The 13,939-nt window shown below is 47.4% G+C and overlaps 1 protein-coding gene across 6 annotated transcripts in view; it reads right to left on the bottom strand.

The window, feature by feature from the left end:
* SLC20A2 (solute carrier family 20 member 2) overlaps positions 1 to 13,939 on the bottom strand; it is a 108,376-nt gene that overhangs the window by 32,186 nt on the left and 62,251 nt on the right. For all 6 annotated transcript variants that reach the window (XM_089903803.1, XM_089903804.1, XM_022571334.3 and 3 more), the window contains 3 exons: positions 12,552 to 12,692; positions 11,224 to 11,309; positions 8,188 to 8,284 (listed from right to left, as the gene is read on the bottom strand). In XM_089903803.1, coding sequence (XP_089759929.1) covers positions 8,188 to 8,284; positions 11,224 to 11,309; positions 12,552 to 12,692 — 324 coding nt within the window. The remainder of the gene's footprint in view (positions 1 to 8,187; positions 8,285 to 11,223; positions 11,310 to 12,551; positions 12,693 to 13,939) is intronic.

Consider the following 13,939-nt stretch of genomic DNA (forward strand, 5'->3'; position numbering starts at 1 on the left):
AAGTGTCAACTCATGGAATTACAACGTAGAAAAACTTTTCATTACTATCCAGTCCAGCACACAAAGTGGCCATTCCATCAGCCAGTGAAAGTACGGAGGGTGGAGAAGCATCAGGCTTCCTAGCCCCGTGGGCCCCAGAGCCCAGCTCTCCCGGCCGCACAGGCGTGACTCACACACGCTCACAGGTGCACCCTTGCACAGGCACAAAGATATAGGCACAGGAACACTCACTACAGCATTATTTGTAATGGGAAGAATTTGCAAGACGACCGATACACGCATCATTCCATGGAAACGTTGTCAGTGTGGTGCAGAGCGTAAAAGTGAGGTCGGTCTAAACGTACTCATAAGGAAAGAGGCCCGCGATCTAGTTAAGTAAGAAAGGCCATCTGGATCATGGTGTGTGTACCATGACCCAATTTATGTTTAGAAGAGAAAACAACCCCACACATACACTCCTACCATATGTGTGAATAGACAGAAAAAGTTCTGGAAAGAATCAGTGGTTACTCCTGTGGAGAGATGAGAAATTGGAGGGGGCTCTCCCTTCTCACTACATATACTTTTGTACTGTTAACTTTGAAAATTTATAATGGGCACACACTTTTGTAAATTGTTAAACTTTTTTTCAAAGTTTGAAAGGAGTGAACTATTTAAAACTTTGCTCTTAAACAAATCTCTAATGATACAGGTTTTGTTAGTTACACTGTTAGCCACTCTATACATACAAACCAACTTACAGTTACTCAGGTAAGGTATTATTAGACATTTTGATAATGGTAAGAGGGAGAACAGGTAGTTAATACTCTAACTGGGGAGGCAGAATGAACATATATAAATATGAAAAACAAAAAACCAAGATCACCCAGCCTTAGTACCGTGGAGGGGTCGCTGGTGCCAGCAGACACTCAGCGGTCAGGCCACTCCACCCTCAAACGCCCGATTACACCAGAAAGCATATGGCCCCATGCAGGGCTGTACTGAGACACCTGGCAGCCCTGCTCCAGCCCCGGCTGTGGCCTCAGATCCGAGGCTTGGAACTGCTTGTAGAACCACTCAGGCTGACCTCACTGGCCACGCTCACGGCCACGGCTTCCTGCTTCTGCTTTATGTCTTCGTGCCAGTGTCTGATACATGTGGTAAAAGACCACTCCAAAGCTGTTTCTTGCTAACTGAGTGGTAACTGTTAATTACCAACATCAAACTGATGAACGAACATCAACACCAACTACAGCTTAAAAATACTTGGCTTTTGAAGAGGTTTCACGGTTTCCTTGGTGGTTCCTGGTTCCGTTGATGATAAAATTGTTACTTGGGCTACTTTTGGCTTCACTGCGTTAACTTGATCTAAGACAGGCGAGCTCTGGGTACTCTGGGGAGGGGATGCAGTTTGGGAGCTGGATATAGGAATATTTAAACGAGTGAATACTTTTGCCCCCAGGCCCCGTTTGCTTCCTTCCCTGCCGAGCAGAGCTCACGACAAGGCAGGGCAGGGCTGCTCTACGTGCGCCTTCCAGGCCCGTCTCCACGCTCTCCGCGGAGGTCACATGAGTTCTGGAGGGTGTCAGGACCCACATCCGAAAGGGAGGAACTGAGGCCGGCTACACGACTTCTGATGCTTCTCTTAGACAATAAGCCACAATGTCACCTGACCCTTGAACCTTTACCATCACAACTACCTTCGCCATCGGTTTGGCCTGGGAAGTGGCCAAGAAGGTCCGAAGCCACCCTCTGAGTCACAAGAACTGGACGGGAGGTCAGGGGCTCCACACATCACTGAGGGTGGAAGGGGTGGGAGACAGAGGGAAAAACCAAGGGTGTGAAGCACCAGGGGTGAGCAACCAGGAAAGCGGGGGCAGTCATCCATGGTGAGTAAGAGAGGAGAGAGGAACAGAACGGGAACAGGACTTGGGTCTTACCAAATTATTATGCCAATTTAGTAAATTAACAGAGCATCAGAAGTGCACAGGATTGACGTACATACAAAACAGAAACAGACTCACAGGCACAGAAAACAAACATGGTTACAAAGGGGAAAGTGGGGGGATAAATTAGGAGTTTGGGGATTAACAAATACACACTACAATATATAAATAAGGATCTACTGTAGAGCACAGGGAACTATACTCAGTATTTTGAAATAATCTATAAGGTTAAATCTTATAGTAAAAGAACCTGAAAAAGAATGTGTGTGTGTGTGTGTGTGTGTGTGTGTGTGTGTATATATATATATATATATATATATATATATATATAAAACTGACGCCTGAAACTGTACACGTGAAAAAAAAGAAAAGCGCACCAGGATTTACTTTTAAAGCCTGCATATAAGAAATGCAGACTGACAGTTACGGGATGCAGCTCTAAACTGTACTAAATACATAAAATCAACTTTCATGGATAAAAAAACAATTAAATGTAAAAATCCAGCACGGAAAAGCCTTTGAATCAACGTACCTCCAGGGGAAAACTTTTTTTCTTCTGAAGATTCAAGGTTGACCTTTTCACAACAAAATTTTTGACAAAAATACTTCTCACTGATCAGCCTTCCTGCGAGGATCTCAAATTGTTTTCCGGTAACAGCACTCCAGAGGGCACTGAGGCCCGGCGCCGTCACCCCGCGGAAGGCAAAGTAGGACACGGCTTGAATTGCTCCGGTCCCCGCGGCCAAGAGCAGCTGCCAGGAGCCCACACTGGGTGCTCGCAAGCCCAGGCCTCACTCCAGCCCCTAAATGGCCTTTCATCTCAAGCTCTTTCATTTTCTGAACAGCAAAGATATGATGAATAGTGATTTAGCTCTAACCACAAGCATCCTTGCAACTCTCTCCCAAATCCCCCGAAGATCAGGATATTCAAGTGACATGAGGAAAAGCGGAGAACTTTTTAGAAACACAGTCTTCTGGAGTCATTATTACTTTGCTACATCTCTTGTTTTTCATATGTAACAATCATTGTTAGACTCTAATAAAATACGTTAAGCTTCTATAAAACCAGTAAGGCTTTTTAGCCCATATTAGTTCCCTTACACCACTCATCCGCCTCTCCGGCACGCTCCCTTCTCTCTCTCGGGTTTAATTTTAAAAATAATAATATGGTTATACAAATATCATCCATAGATAATCATCAAGGACCTGCTGTACAGCACAGGGAACTCTACTCAGTACTCTGTAATAACATATATGGCAAAAGAATCTGAAAAAGAATAGATATATATATGTATAACTGAATCACTTTGCTGTACACCTGAAACTAGCACAACACTGTAAATCAACTAGACTTCAATATAAAATAAAAATTAAAAAAAATTAAAAATATCAGCTGTATAAAACCATATCACGTACAACTGTGGAAATTCCTCGTCGTCCATCCTTCTGGAACCCACTTCCCAGGGTAACACTGTTAACTATTTGGTGTGTATCTTTTCAGGCATTTTCTAGACATAAACATATGGTGCAGAGTGTTTGTGAGAATTTTTTTTTCTTTTCCTTAAATTTAATAGATGTAAATCACACTGTATATATTCTTCTGTGCCTTCATTTCTCACGTAACAATATATTATGGACATCTTTCCACAGTAACACGCACACACAGACACACGTCTGCCTCATTTGTAGAATTACTTTTTACTAGTCCTCCCTTCCCTGATAAATGAAGTTTCTAGTTTTTGTTTTGTTTTAGATCAACACGCTCAAGCATTAGAGGAGCTCCCTATGTGAAAGGAATCCTGGGGTAACTTTAAGAAAATGAAGCATTGGGCTTCCCTGGTGGCGCAGTGGGGGCTTCCCTGGTGGCGCAGTGGTTGAGAGTCCGCCTGCCGATGCAGGGGACACGGGTTTGTGCCCCGGTCCGGGAAGATCCCACATGCCGCGGAGCGGCTGGGCCCGTGAGCCGTGGCCGCTGAGCCTGTGCGTCCGGAGCCTGTGCTCCGCAACGGGAGAGGCCACAACAGTGAGAGGCCCGTGAACCGCAAAAAAAAAAAAAAAAAAAAAAAAAAGAAAGAAAATGAAGCATTGTTTTGAAATTCAAAAATGCTATTTCCTAATTTGTCCTATAGTTGGGATTTTTTTTTTATGCATATGGTACCAGCTTTCTCAAACCAGGGTTCATTTATAATAATTCTGAGAAGGAAGTGAGTTTAAATCACTCTGTTCTGAACCAAGCTCTCAGTGATACTGGAGAATCTTCTCAGCCCAGGCCTTCCCCACCCAGGGCCCTGGGCTGGGAATCACTGAAGCTCCAACGCCCAGCTTCTCTACAGCCCAGAACATTCTCTACAGCTAACACGGAACACAGAGGTCCTCTGGGAACAAAGCTCCTTCTCCCGAGTCAGTGGGGACCTGAGGGGTGGCTGATGCTCTGGTTCCCTCGAGGGGGCTGGACCAGAAGAGCTGCCACTGGAGGAGGAGGAGATGGAGGAGAAGGGGGAGGGGGAGGGAGGGGGAGGAGATGGAGGGAGGGAGAAGGAGGAGGAGAGGGAGAGGGAAGAGAGGAGGAGATGGAGGAGAAGGGGGAGGGGGAGGGGAGGGAGGAAGAGGGGGAGGGGGAGATGGAAGAGATGGAGGAGAAGGGGAGGGGAGGGGGGGAGGAGGAGGAAGAGGAGATGGAGGAGGAGGGGGAGGCAGCCCCATCTCAGGTGCAGACCACTCTGGGGAAGCCAGAAACCAGGCCTGGTTAAGTCTGAGAATTCATCTGCTAGTAAGGAGTGAGCAAAGGTTGCTAGCTAGAGCTTTTGAAGAGCACCCCTTACATGAGAACCGTGATAAGGCAGCGGCGTTTACGGTAAAAGGTTATGATAAAGGGGTGGTTAGGGCAGGGGTCCTCTAAATGCACATGCATCCGATCACCCAGGGTCTCCCTGGTAAACACAGACTGCTGGTCTGCATTTCTGGTTCATCGGGTCTAGGGCTGAGCCTGAGAATCTGCATTTTTGACAAGTGTCCATGTGACGCTGATGCCGCTGGTCTAGGGACCACACTTTGACTTAGAAAGCTTCGTTAGCTGATCTGCTCTGACGCCTCAGAGACGTGTGCCATGAACCTCAGCATTTGTTCTTTAAATGCTAAACAAAAAACAGGTCCTGTACAGCTGAAGACTTTCCTTAAAAATAAACTTCAGGCTTCTATCTAAGCCAACCCAAGTGAGTACTTTATTTTCCTCAAGTTATTTTTGCTGCTTGCAAATTATTTTTTAAAGGACAAAAATGCAAAGACAATTTTTTAAAGTGCAACTCAGTTTCTGAAGGATGACTTTTGAGAAAAGTCATGTCAAACGTAAAGTAAAACAAATCAAGCTAGGCTCAAGATATAAACAACTTCAAAATAACTTAGAGAGGAGGAACAGAGGAAGTCAAACCAGAGCCCTGTAACTCAACAGCCCACGGGTCCCCACTGAATTCACATCCATCTAGAAAAAGGCTACTTATCAGAATCTCTGAAAGTTGAAACGGGGTAAGGTGAATGCTGCCACTCGTTTTTGTTAGCAAACTTTTCATTCTTTCCTCTTATCTCTGGGGCCTATGTGTTGAACGGAAGCGTTCTAAGAAAGAAAAGGACTAGCAAGAATAAATTCCAACAGGCAGAAAGGCAGGCAAGTTCTAAAAGGGGCAGAGGACCGAGTCACTGGGGAAGTGATTCTTCCCAGCCCAACCCTATCCCCAACTATGACGCCACAGCTACAGATGACCATAGGATGGAATTAATGTCTAGTTTTAACCTTAGATGTTTAAATAAAAATAGGATTTAGACTTACCTATTGAATATCCCATAAACACTCCCCAGGAGCCAAGACATTAGCAAAGTCCTTTTCTGACTGAGTGTATTCTGATCATCATTAACAGCGACATTAGGTACCAGGCACTAGATACTGCGTGTCTTACCCCTGCCCCATCGTGTGTCAGAAGAATGTCATATAACTGGGGCTCGGGACCAGGCTGCCCACTTAACGTCTGCTTCTGCACCTGACTAATATGTGACCTTGGGCACTCAGTCAGCATCACTGTGCCTGCTGCCCACCTGTCAGGGGGCGTTAGCAATATTACCAATTTCCCAGTGGAGTTCAGAGGACACAAAGGATTAATTCGTGTAAAACTCAGCTCAGTAAAAGCATTTATTATTTATTTTTCACAACTTCTCTATGAAGTATTTATATTATCCTTAGTTGTCTCATCCATTATCTAGTTTCATTTTCTCTAGAATTTTTTTTTTTTTTTTGCGGTTCGCGGGCCTCTCACTGTTGTGGCCTCTCCCGTTGCGGAGCACAGGCTCCGGACGCGCAGGTTCAGCGGCCACGGCTCACGGGCCCAGCCGCTCCACGGCATGTGGGATCTTCCCGGACCGGGGCACGAACCCGCGTCCCCTGCATCGGCAGGCGGACTCTCAACAACTGTGCCACCAGGGAAGCCCTTCTCTAGAATTTAGTCCCTTAGTAATCTGATTCTTCTAGCAAATTTGCAATAAAACTGCAGCAAAAGATGAGAAAAAGAAGTGATGGAAAAAATAGGTAAGTATGGGAAAAGTCAAATTTTAATAAAAATCATACAGTTGTGGTCTTCTGACATTCAGACCGAGAACCAGGGAGCAAGAAGAATAGAGGCTAGGAAAAACAAAATGCAGAAACAGAACTAAATGGTTGTCATTTACACCAATTCCCACTTCCAGGACTCGCACCCCGGCCTTCATTTGTTTAATCTCTTAAATCACTAGCCCGGGAGGTGTCTGGCTATTGACGGCTGGTAGGCTTTTTGTTCCGTTACCCTGGGCTCTGAGAGCCTGCACAGAACTAAGAACAAGGGCTCAGGTGGACAAGACATCTCTCTGCTACGGCTGACTTCCCACCTGGCGCTCCGGGACCCGCCCAGCACCACATGGAAGCTTCGTGAGATTCACAGACTTGGGGTGGGGTGAACTTCAACTTCATGGTATGCAACTGCTTTTACTCTGCCTCTGTTTTTTTGTTATGGATCATGAAAACAGTCTGTGACAAACACACTTCATATTCCGTGAATGATCAAGCCCAAAGGGCCGTCAGGCCACTGTCATCTGAGGCTAGGGTTTCATCTCCCTCCAGCTCACCATGACGTTCAGCCTTGTGCTTTTCAGATTACTTAGAACCGCTGTGGTGCTTCACGCCCTCTCCCTTCACCCAAAGTCTGAAAGCCCAGTACACAAACATAGAATTAGGTATGGCTATACAATCCGAGAAAAACTGCCTTGAGAAAACCCGGTGGGAGAAATTAATAAGGATTTCTCCCGTTTGGGAAGAGGGCGCTTTCAACTGTAATACGACACACCATTTAGCAGAAACTTTATCTTTTGAACAGAGAGAGGGAGGTTTTAATCAGATATGGCCCGTAACTGAATCTTAATCCTTAAAGGACATTAACAAGGAGGAAAACGGCACACACAAACATCTCTGCTCACTCTGGCCATCCCACAGCAATGGGCGTGTTCAGGATCCAGCTGTAAGAGGCACATCTCACAGAGGGGTGGGGGACCCTCTCTACTGAGACACGCATGGAAATGGTGAGAGAGAACAGCTAACCACCTCCTCCGCACGGGAGTGTTATGCAAATGACAGTCCTGTACGCCAGTTCTTCCTTACCCACTGAAAACGTAAAAGAAAGGAACTTTTAGCCCTGCTCCAGCCCAAATCCTTGAAAAGAAAGAACAAAAGGCATCGGAGTGGGAAGAAAAGGAGCAATTCTGAAAAGAAAGTCATCACTGGTTCCAGTATCTGGAACGCAGAACCAGAACGGCAGGGCTCTAGTCCCTGGACTCACAGGTCCGACGACTTCCGGGCGGTTCGATGCTTGCGCTGTGGACCACGTGACAGCCCCGCCCCGGACTGTCCCAAGGTGGTGACCTACTGCTTAAGCGAGCTCCCCCCTGCCTCCAGTGGCCCCCCCAGCGCAGGGAGGCTCAGGCTGTCCGATCACGTTCTGCGGCTCAGCACCAGGAATCTGAGGCACAAGGGGGATTTCAATTTCCTTTTTTTAACCTGAAGTCTGTTGCCTGTGTACTTCACGTCTCTCTTGAGTATTTAAAACAAGTAAAGGCATCTCCTACTCTTTTCACTGCTCCGCAGTGAGTACTGATTGTGAGTAATGCTTCTGACTGTTGGCCAACAAACCCACCACGGCCGCTGGACTCTGACGCCACCTGCTGGCCGTGGCCTCCCGAGGGCTCTTACCTGGGGCTCCTGTGTACATGACGGAGAACACATTGATCGCGATGGTAGCGGCATAGAACACGGGAAGCGCCCGGAGGCCGCTGGGAACGGGGTCCTCCTGTGGGGTAAGGAGATAAGGGGGCAGGTCAGGACTCCAGGGGCATCTGCAGGCAGCACAGGCGAAATGACACAAGTCATTGTTCCGGGAAAGCCCTGTCCCTGCCGCAGGCTGTGTGCACCTCCAGACCCGGGGCTGGCCTGGGCTGACCCTCCTCCTACACGAGTGCTGTGGCAAAGGGCCCATGATGGTGACCAGCAGACGCATTAATGCGCTGGGATCACATGAGGTGGTGACAGATGTGGGGACAGAGAAGGGCTGTTGGTGAGGCCAGCTTCTGGGACTAAAGCCCTGACCCGGAGCGCTCACTATTCTAGCTACATTCACATTGGCCCAAAAATCCACTTTCAGCAAATATTTTGAGGCTTGACCCTCTGAGGATGCCCTGAGAAAGTCAAATGACTTCAACACCACGGCATTACTACTAGATTTCATGGTACTCCGTGACACGATCCGGGTTTGCTGTGTTGAAATATATAAAGCAAGGAAATACAGGACCACGTGCTATGGCTTTCAGAATCCTTTCACGAGGTGGAGCATTCCACCTTCAACTATTAAAAAGTGAAAAGAACTGTGGGTTCTTTGTCTAAGAAAACATTTTTTTACAACCTTAGGCTTCTGGTACAACACTTCCGAAATCTAATATTTCAGCGAGAACAGTACTGCACGTGTTTTAGGCAAAGTCACACCTGGGAGAATATTCGAAATTTAGAGTTTACAGAGGAAAAATATAGAGTTTGAGGGTTTAGATCTACAGAGGATTTTGAAGCAAAAATATGAACCGGGAACTCCTCGACGCAGAACTGGCATGTAGGTGTTGCTTAAATAATTCAAACACGGGCTAATTTCTGATGACCATGTAAGGCACTCTTGTACATTGGTATGAGTCTATGACCCACCCATGATAAAAGGAAAATTAGGTCTAAGTCTTGATGTGAGCTACAGAAGTCAGGGTAAGTACAGACTATCTCACAGTTCCTAGTTGACAGTTCCTACTGTCAAATGCAAACGTGTGCAAATCAAGTAGGTTTGCAGAACTGTAAACTCATCAAGAACCCGCCTGCAATGTCTCAAGCGGCCACCAGCACTTGTCAGGAGGCCTGAGGTGAATGGAAGTGAGATGTCAGGAAAGGGAGAGCTGGGGTGGAAGGTGATTCAGCCGCATGGGAGCCCCAGCCACAGTCACAGGAGGGCAGGTGAGGAACAGGTACAAAGGGATGGGCAGGAGCCTGGGACGAGGCACATCACCTCCCGATCTGCCGTGGACCTGGGACAGGAACCCAGGCTGAACTGAAAACGAAACGCTGCGACGTTCACATGCCTACTGCCTCCGCTTCCAAAATGCTGTTTTCTCGGGGACGACGGCTGCTACAGAAAGACTCCCAACCAGTAACTCCTGAAGGCGTAAAGTCTTCAGTTTGCGTGTTGTAACTGAATCACCTTATGTTTTCTCAAATAACCTATTCTTTTTTTTTTTTTTTTTTTTTTTTTTTTGCGGTACACGGGCCTCTCACTGTTGTGGCCTCTCCCATTGCGGAGCACAGGCTCCGGACGCGCAGGCTCAGCGGCCATGGCTCACGGGCCCAGCCGCTCCACGGCATGTGCGATCCTCCCGGACCGGGGCATGAACCTGTGTCCCCTGCATCGGCAGGTGGACTCTCAACCACTGCGCCACCAGGGAAGCCCCAAATAACCTATTCTTAAAACGCAAATGGCAGCTGTCTCATTGAGACCCGTCTCCGTTCCTCCTCCTGTCTCGATCCCTCCCTCCATCCCTCCTTCCTTTCCTTCCTTCCCTGCACCCATCACCTGCCCCCCATCCAAGCAGCCATCCCTCTCTTAACAGATGTTCAACCGGCGTCTCTGAAGGGCTAAGCAGCGCTGGGCGCCATCTACGCATGCGAAGAGACAGTCACGGTTTCTACTCTCACAGATCTTACAGTCAAATAGCGAACAGGGGGCCAAGCAGGAGATAAATCGCTGCACAACGACGCGAGTGCAATGATAAGAAGGCAGTGAGCGTGTGGGGATACAGAGGGATGTACCCAAGCGGAGGCTGGGGCAGGAGAACCTGGGAAGTGACTCCTGGCGGGGGGCAGATGACGGGGGTGCAGGGGGGGCAAGAGTGGGTGGCACCTTCCAAGATGTTACTGGGTCCTAGGACAGCCCGACCCCGGAGAAGGGCTGGTGAGTTTGTGACCATCCAAGAGAGTGAGCCCGCCTAGAAGAAGAGCTGTGTCTTCAAGCAAGGAGACGGCTGAAGGCAGGCGTGTCCCGATGTGCTCGCGTGTGCGGAGCAGCCAAAGGCAAGCAGCAGGGCTTATGAAACGCAACAGCCCCTTGATGGGCAAATCGAAACGTAACCAAGGTTTTTTTTGTTTCTTGCCGAGAATACTGATCTCAGTAAGCTTCCATTTTCATCTCATTTCATTTTTGATAAAAATGTACCCACACACCCCCCGCCCCCGTAGGTGTTATTTCCTTCTTTTTATCCTATCCTCAAGGATAGGAAGAAAACCAGTGTCTGAAGCTTCCTTTCTCCATTAAAAAACAGAAAACACCTTACATTTGCGTAAATAAATTCTCCAGCTGTTTTTAGTGCTAGTTAATTTCAAAATCGTAACACTATCTTCCTCTATTCTGTTTACTGTTCACAAAATAATTATCTTTCCTTTTTTGAGGTGTGAGCACAGTGCCCAAGAATGCTGACCAACGAACTAAGTCATATGGCAAGACACCTCATGTCCAGTGCTGGTTCTGGGGGAGCCCCTGGGTACTCTACCCACCTCTTCCTGCCTACTTTTGAATAACGTCTAATTCCAACTTCAGGGGGCTGTGCCTTAACAATTATTCCTCTGACCCCTCTCACTATTAATTTCTATTGAGTAGAACCAAAATTAGGTCTAAAACTTAATTAAAAAAATAATAGCCTCACTTACCTTTTTTAAGATGAACTTTCTGATCAGTACAAACAGCACGCCAGACATGAAACCAGACAACAGCGGAGATATAAACCAAGAAGCAACTGAATAATCAAAAGAAAATCTAATGAATGTTAAAATTCTACATAATTCAGGTCCTATTTATATAATACAGTGATAACCAACATATAGCACATACATTAGTAAACATTCCTGGAATTGTTCACCTTGACTCAGAACCCAACAAACCCACTGCCTTGGCAGACTGACCTCCACATAGGGGTCACCGTCCTCACAAACAGACCTCAGGCCACGGCACACACACCACCTCCCAGCTCCGGCCTCCGACGACGGTTCCTTTGATTCCCACTGAGCCCCTTCTGCCTGCCCTTCGTGCAGCCCCATCCCTGGACCACCTTCCCTTTCAATTTCCAAGGCCAGCCTGGTACTGCCACCCCGTAGCCTCTGGCTGCACACTGGAAACATCTGCAGAGTTTTCAAAACCTAGTTACGTTCTGGGTCCACCCACAGAATTCTCATTTAAAAGGTCTGGAATGGGGTCTGGGCACTGATATCTTTAAATTGCTCTCCCAGGTAATTCGAAAGTGCAGCCAGAATCAAGCACCACTGTTCTAGAAGCCTGGGACCTCGGGTGAGTTTCCTGGGATGTCAGGTGAGTTTCCTGGGGTCAGCAGAGTTCCCTGGCAATCTGTGTCCTGCTTGCAGTTCAGGGATCCGCTTATCCTAGGGCTCCTAAGGCCACTATGATTCGTAAAAGGATGGAGATGGGCGAGAGAGAGTGTTTTTCACAATGGGCGTGTTGGTACTTAGGGGGCTGAAAGGACTTCCCCCTTACTGAAAAAGTCAGACCCAGGAAGCGGGTTGTCAAACCCCTCTTAACAGTCCCCACTGGGCAGCCCACAACCCAGAAGCAGCACCAGGCAGACTGGGGGTCTCCTGGATGCAGTGGGGCAAGTAGCACTCGTCTCACTTCCACGCTTCCGCATCACCAGGAACTCTGACTCCTGGACCAGGGCCCAGTTTTTCTCTGCCTACACACTGATTTCAACCAGATAAATTTCTAAATGCCCTGTGAACAACAGATACTGATTTTCAAAGCTGGATGACAATGTAGCATTTGAAAAGAGCATCTGGAGTTAAAAACTGCATAACAAGTCCACAATCTCTGCTAACAGAAATTTTAAGGGAAAACGTTCATAGACCTATCCATATAGGTCTTCTAAACGTTAACACTTAAAGAAAAAAGTATAACGGTGACTTTTAATAACACTTACTCTAGAAAATGTAAACTTTCCTGCTTATAAGTGAAAGAAAATGGCAATTACCAATCTTGACCAGCTCCATCCACTGCACACCTTTTGTACCAATTGCGACGAGGGAGAATCCAATGGTGGCCCCAACAATGCAGTGAGTCCCCGAGATCGGGAGCCTCAGGAAGGAAGCAATGAGCTGCCAGACGGCGGAGCCTGCGGGTTGAAGATAAAAAACAAAGACAGAAAAAAGTCAGATATACAGCGGGATGTCTCAAACAGCCATAGATGGAAGAAAGCCAAATTACGTTCTCCTTCCCAATGCCTCCCTGGGGTTAATTGTCTCTGGACTGTTTCTTTACAAAGCCCTGAGAGAAACCACTCAAATAACTTTAGCCAAAGGAACATTCTTCAACACTGAAGGGATAATGCTGACTTATTCAAAGGAAAGTACTTGAAAGTAGTTAAAGAAAAGCCCCATGATGTCAGTTCCTAGTTGCCTTTGTCATGGTTAAGCAAGGGTGCTGGTGATGAGGTGAGTTCTGATGTGAAGTGTGGCCAGGACCAAGCAGGAGAATGAACATGGAGAAACAGGAAAGGCTGCGTATTGGAAAAGATTCTGCTGTAGTTACGCCGTTCAGTCACATCATGAGGAGGCTAGATACCGCCTACGTATATTAGTCGGTACAAGAGAGAGTATAAAATACAAACATCAAATCACAATGCTGTATACCTGAAGCCAATATAATGTCACGTCGAATATACCTCAGTAAAAACAAAGAGAGAGTGTGTGTAATCCCGCATTACTTTTCGCCGTTTTGCCTCTCCTGTGAGAAGTAACTATGATATTTAACCTCACGCTGGGCATCTACCCTCAGCGCCTGCCCAGGCGGCTGGGCCTCTTTTGGCCTGCTCCCTCCAGGCCTTCTAATTCTCAGGAATTAAGAGGATCCCTGGGTTTGGGCTTTGTGTCCTTTTACCTCAATTTCGCCACCCTTTTCTAGGCTTCGTGTTCTTCCAGGCTACAGTTCACTTCAGATATTTTCATAAGCAGATCAAGTTTTGCAGGGAGTATTAAAAGCATTGGCTGGGGAGAGGTCACTTTCGGAAACAGCTGTTGAAAAGCTCACAAAGGGCTGCAGGGGACGAAGGGCCTGGCTGATAAGCAGGGCACGGCCTTAATCCCAAGTGTTAACTCTGGAAATCTGGCTGCTTGGTAGCAGCACTTTTAAACAGACCCCTGGCATTTTCTCCAAAAACATCTGCGTCACAGAGGCTTGTGAGAGGCTGTGCAGGTCCCCATTTGCGGAGCAAGGCTGACAGCTGCTCTGGGAGCGCCAGGCAGGCTGACCTTTGCGCAGCAGCGGGCCGTGACCCCGAACCTACTCCCTGAAACGTGTGCTGGGAGGAGGAGGGCCAGGCTTGGGCTGCCAAACCGGTGACAGGCTTGATGGCAGCAACCA

Source organism: Delphinapterus leucas, chromosome 21 (assembly GCF_059928025.1).
Source record: "Delphinapterus leucas isolate spDelLeu-1000000601 "Yukka" chromosome 21, BTC_Dleu_Yukka2, whole genome shotgun sequence".
In the NCBI taxonomy this organism is placed as follows: domain Eukaryota; kingdom Metazoa; phylum Chordata; class Mammalia; order Artiodactyla; family Monodontidae; genus Delphinapterus; species Delphinapterus leucas.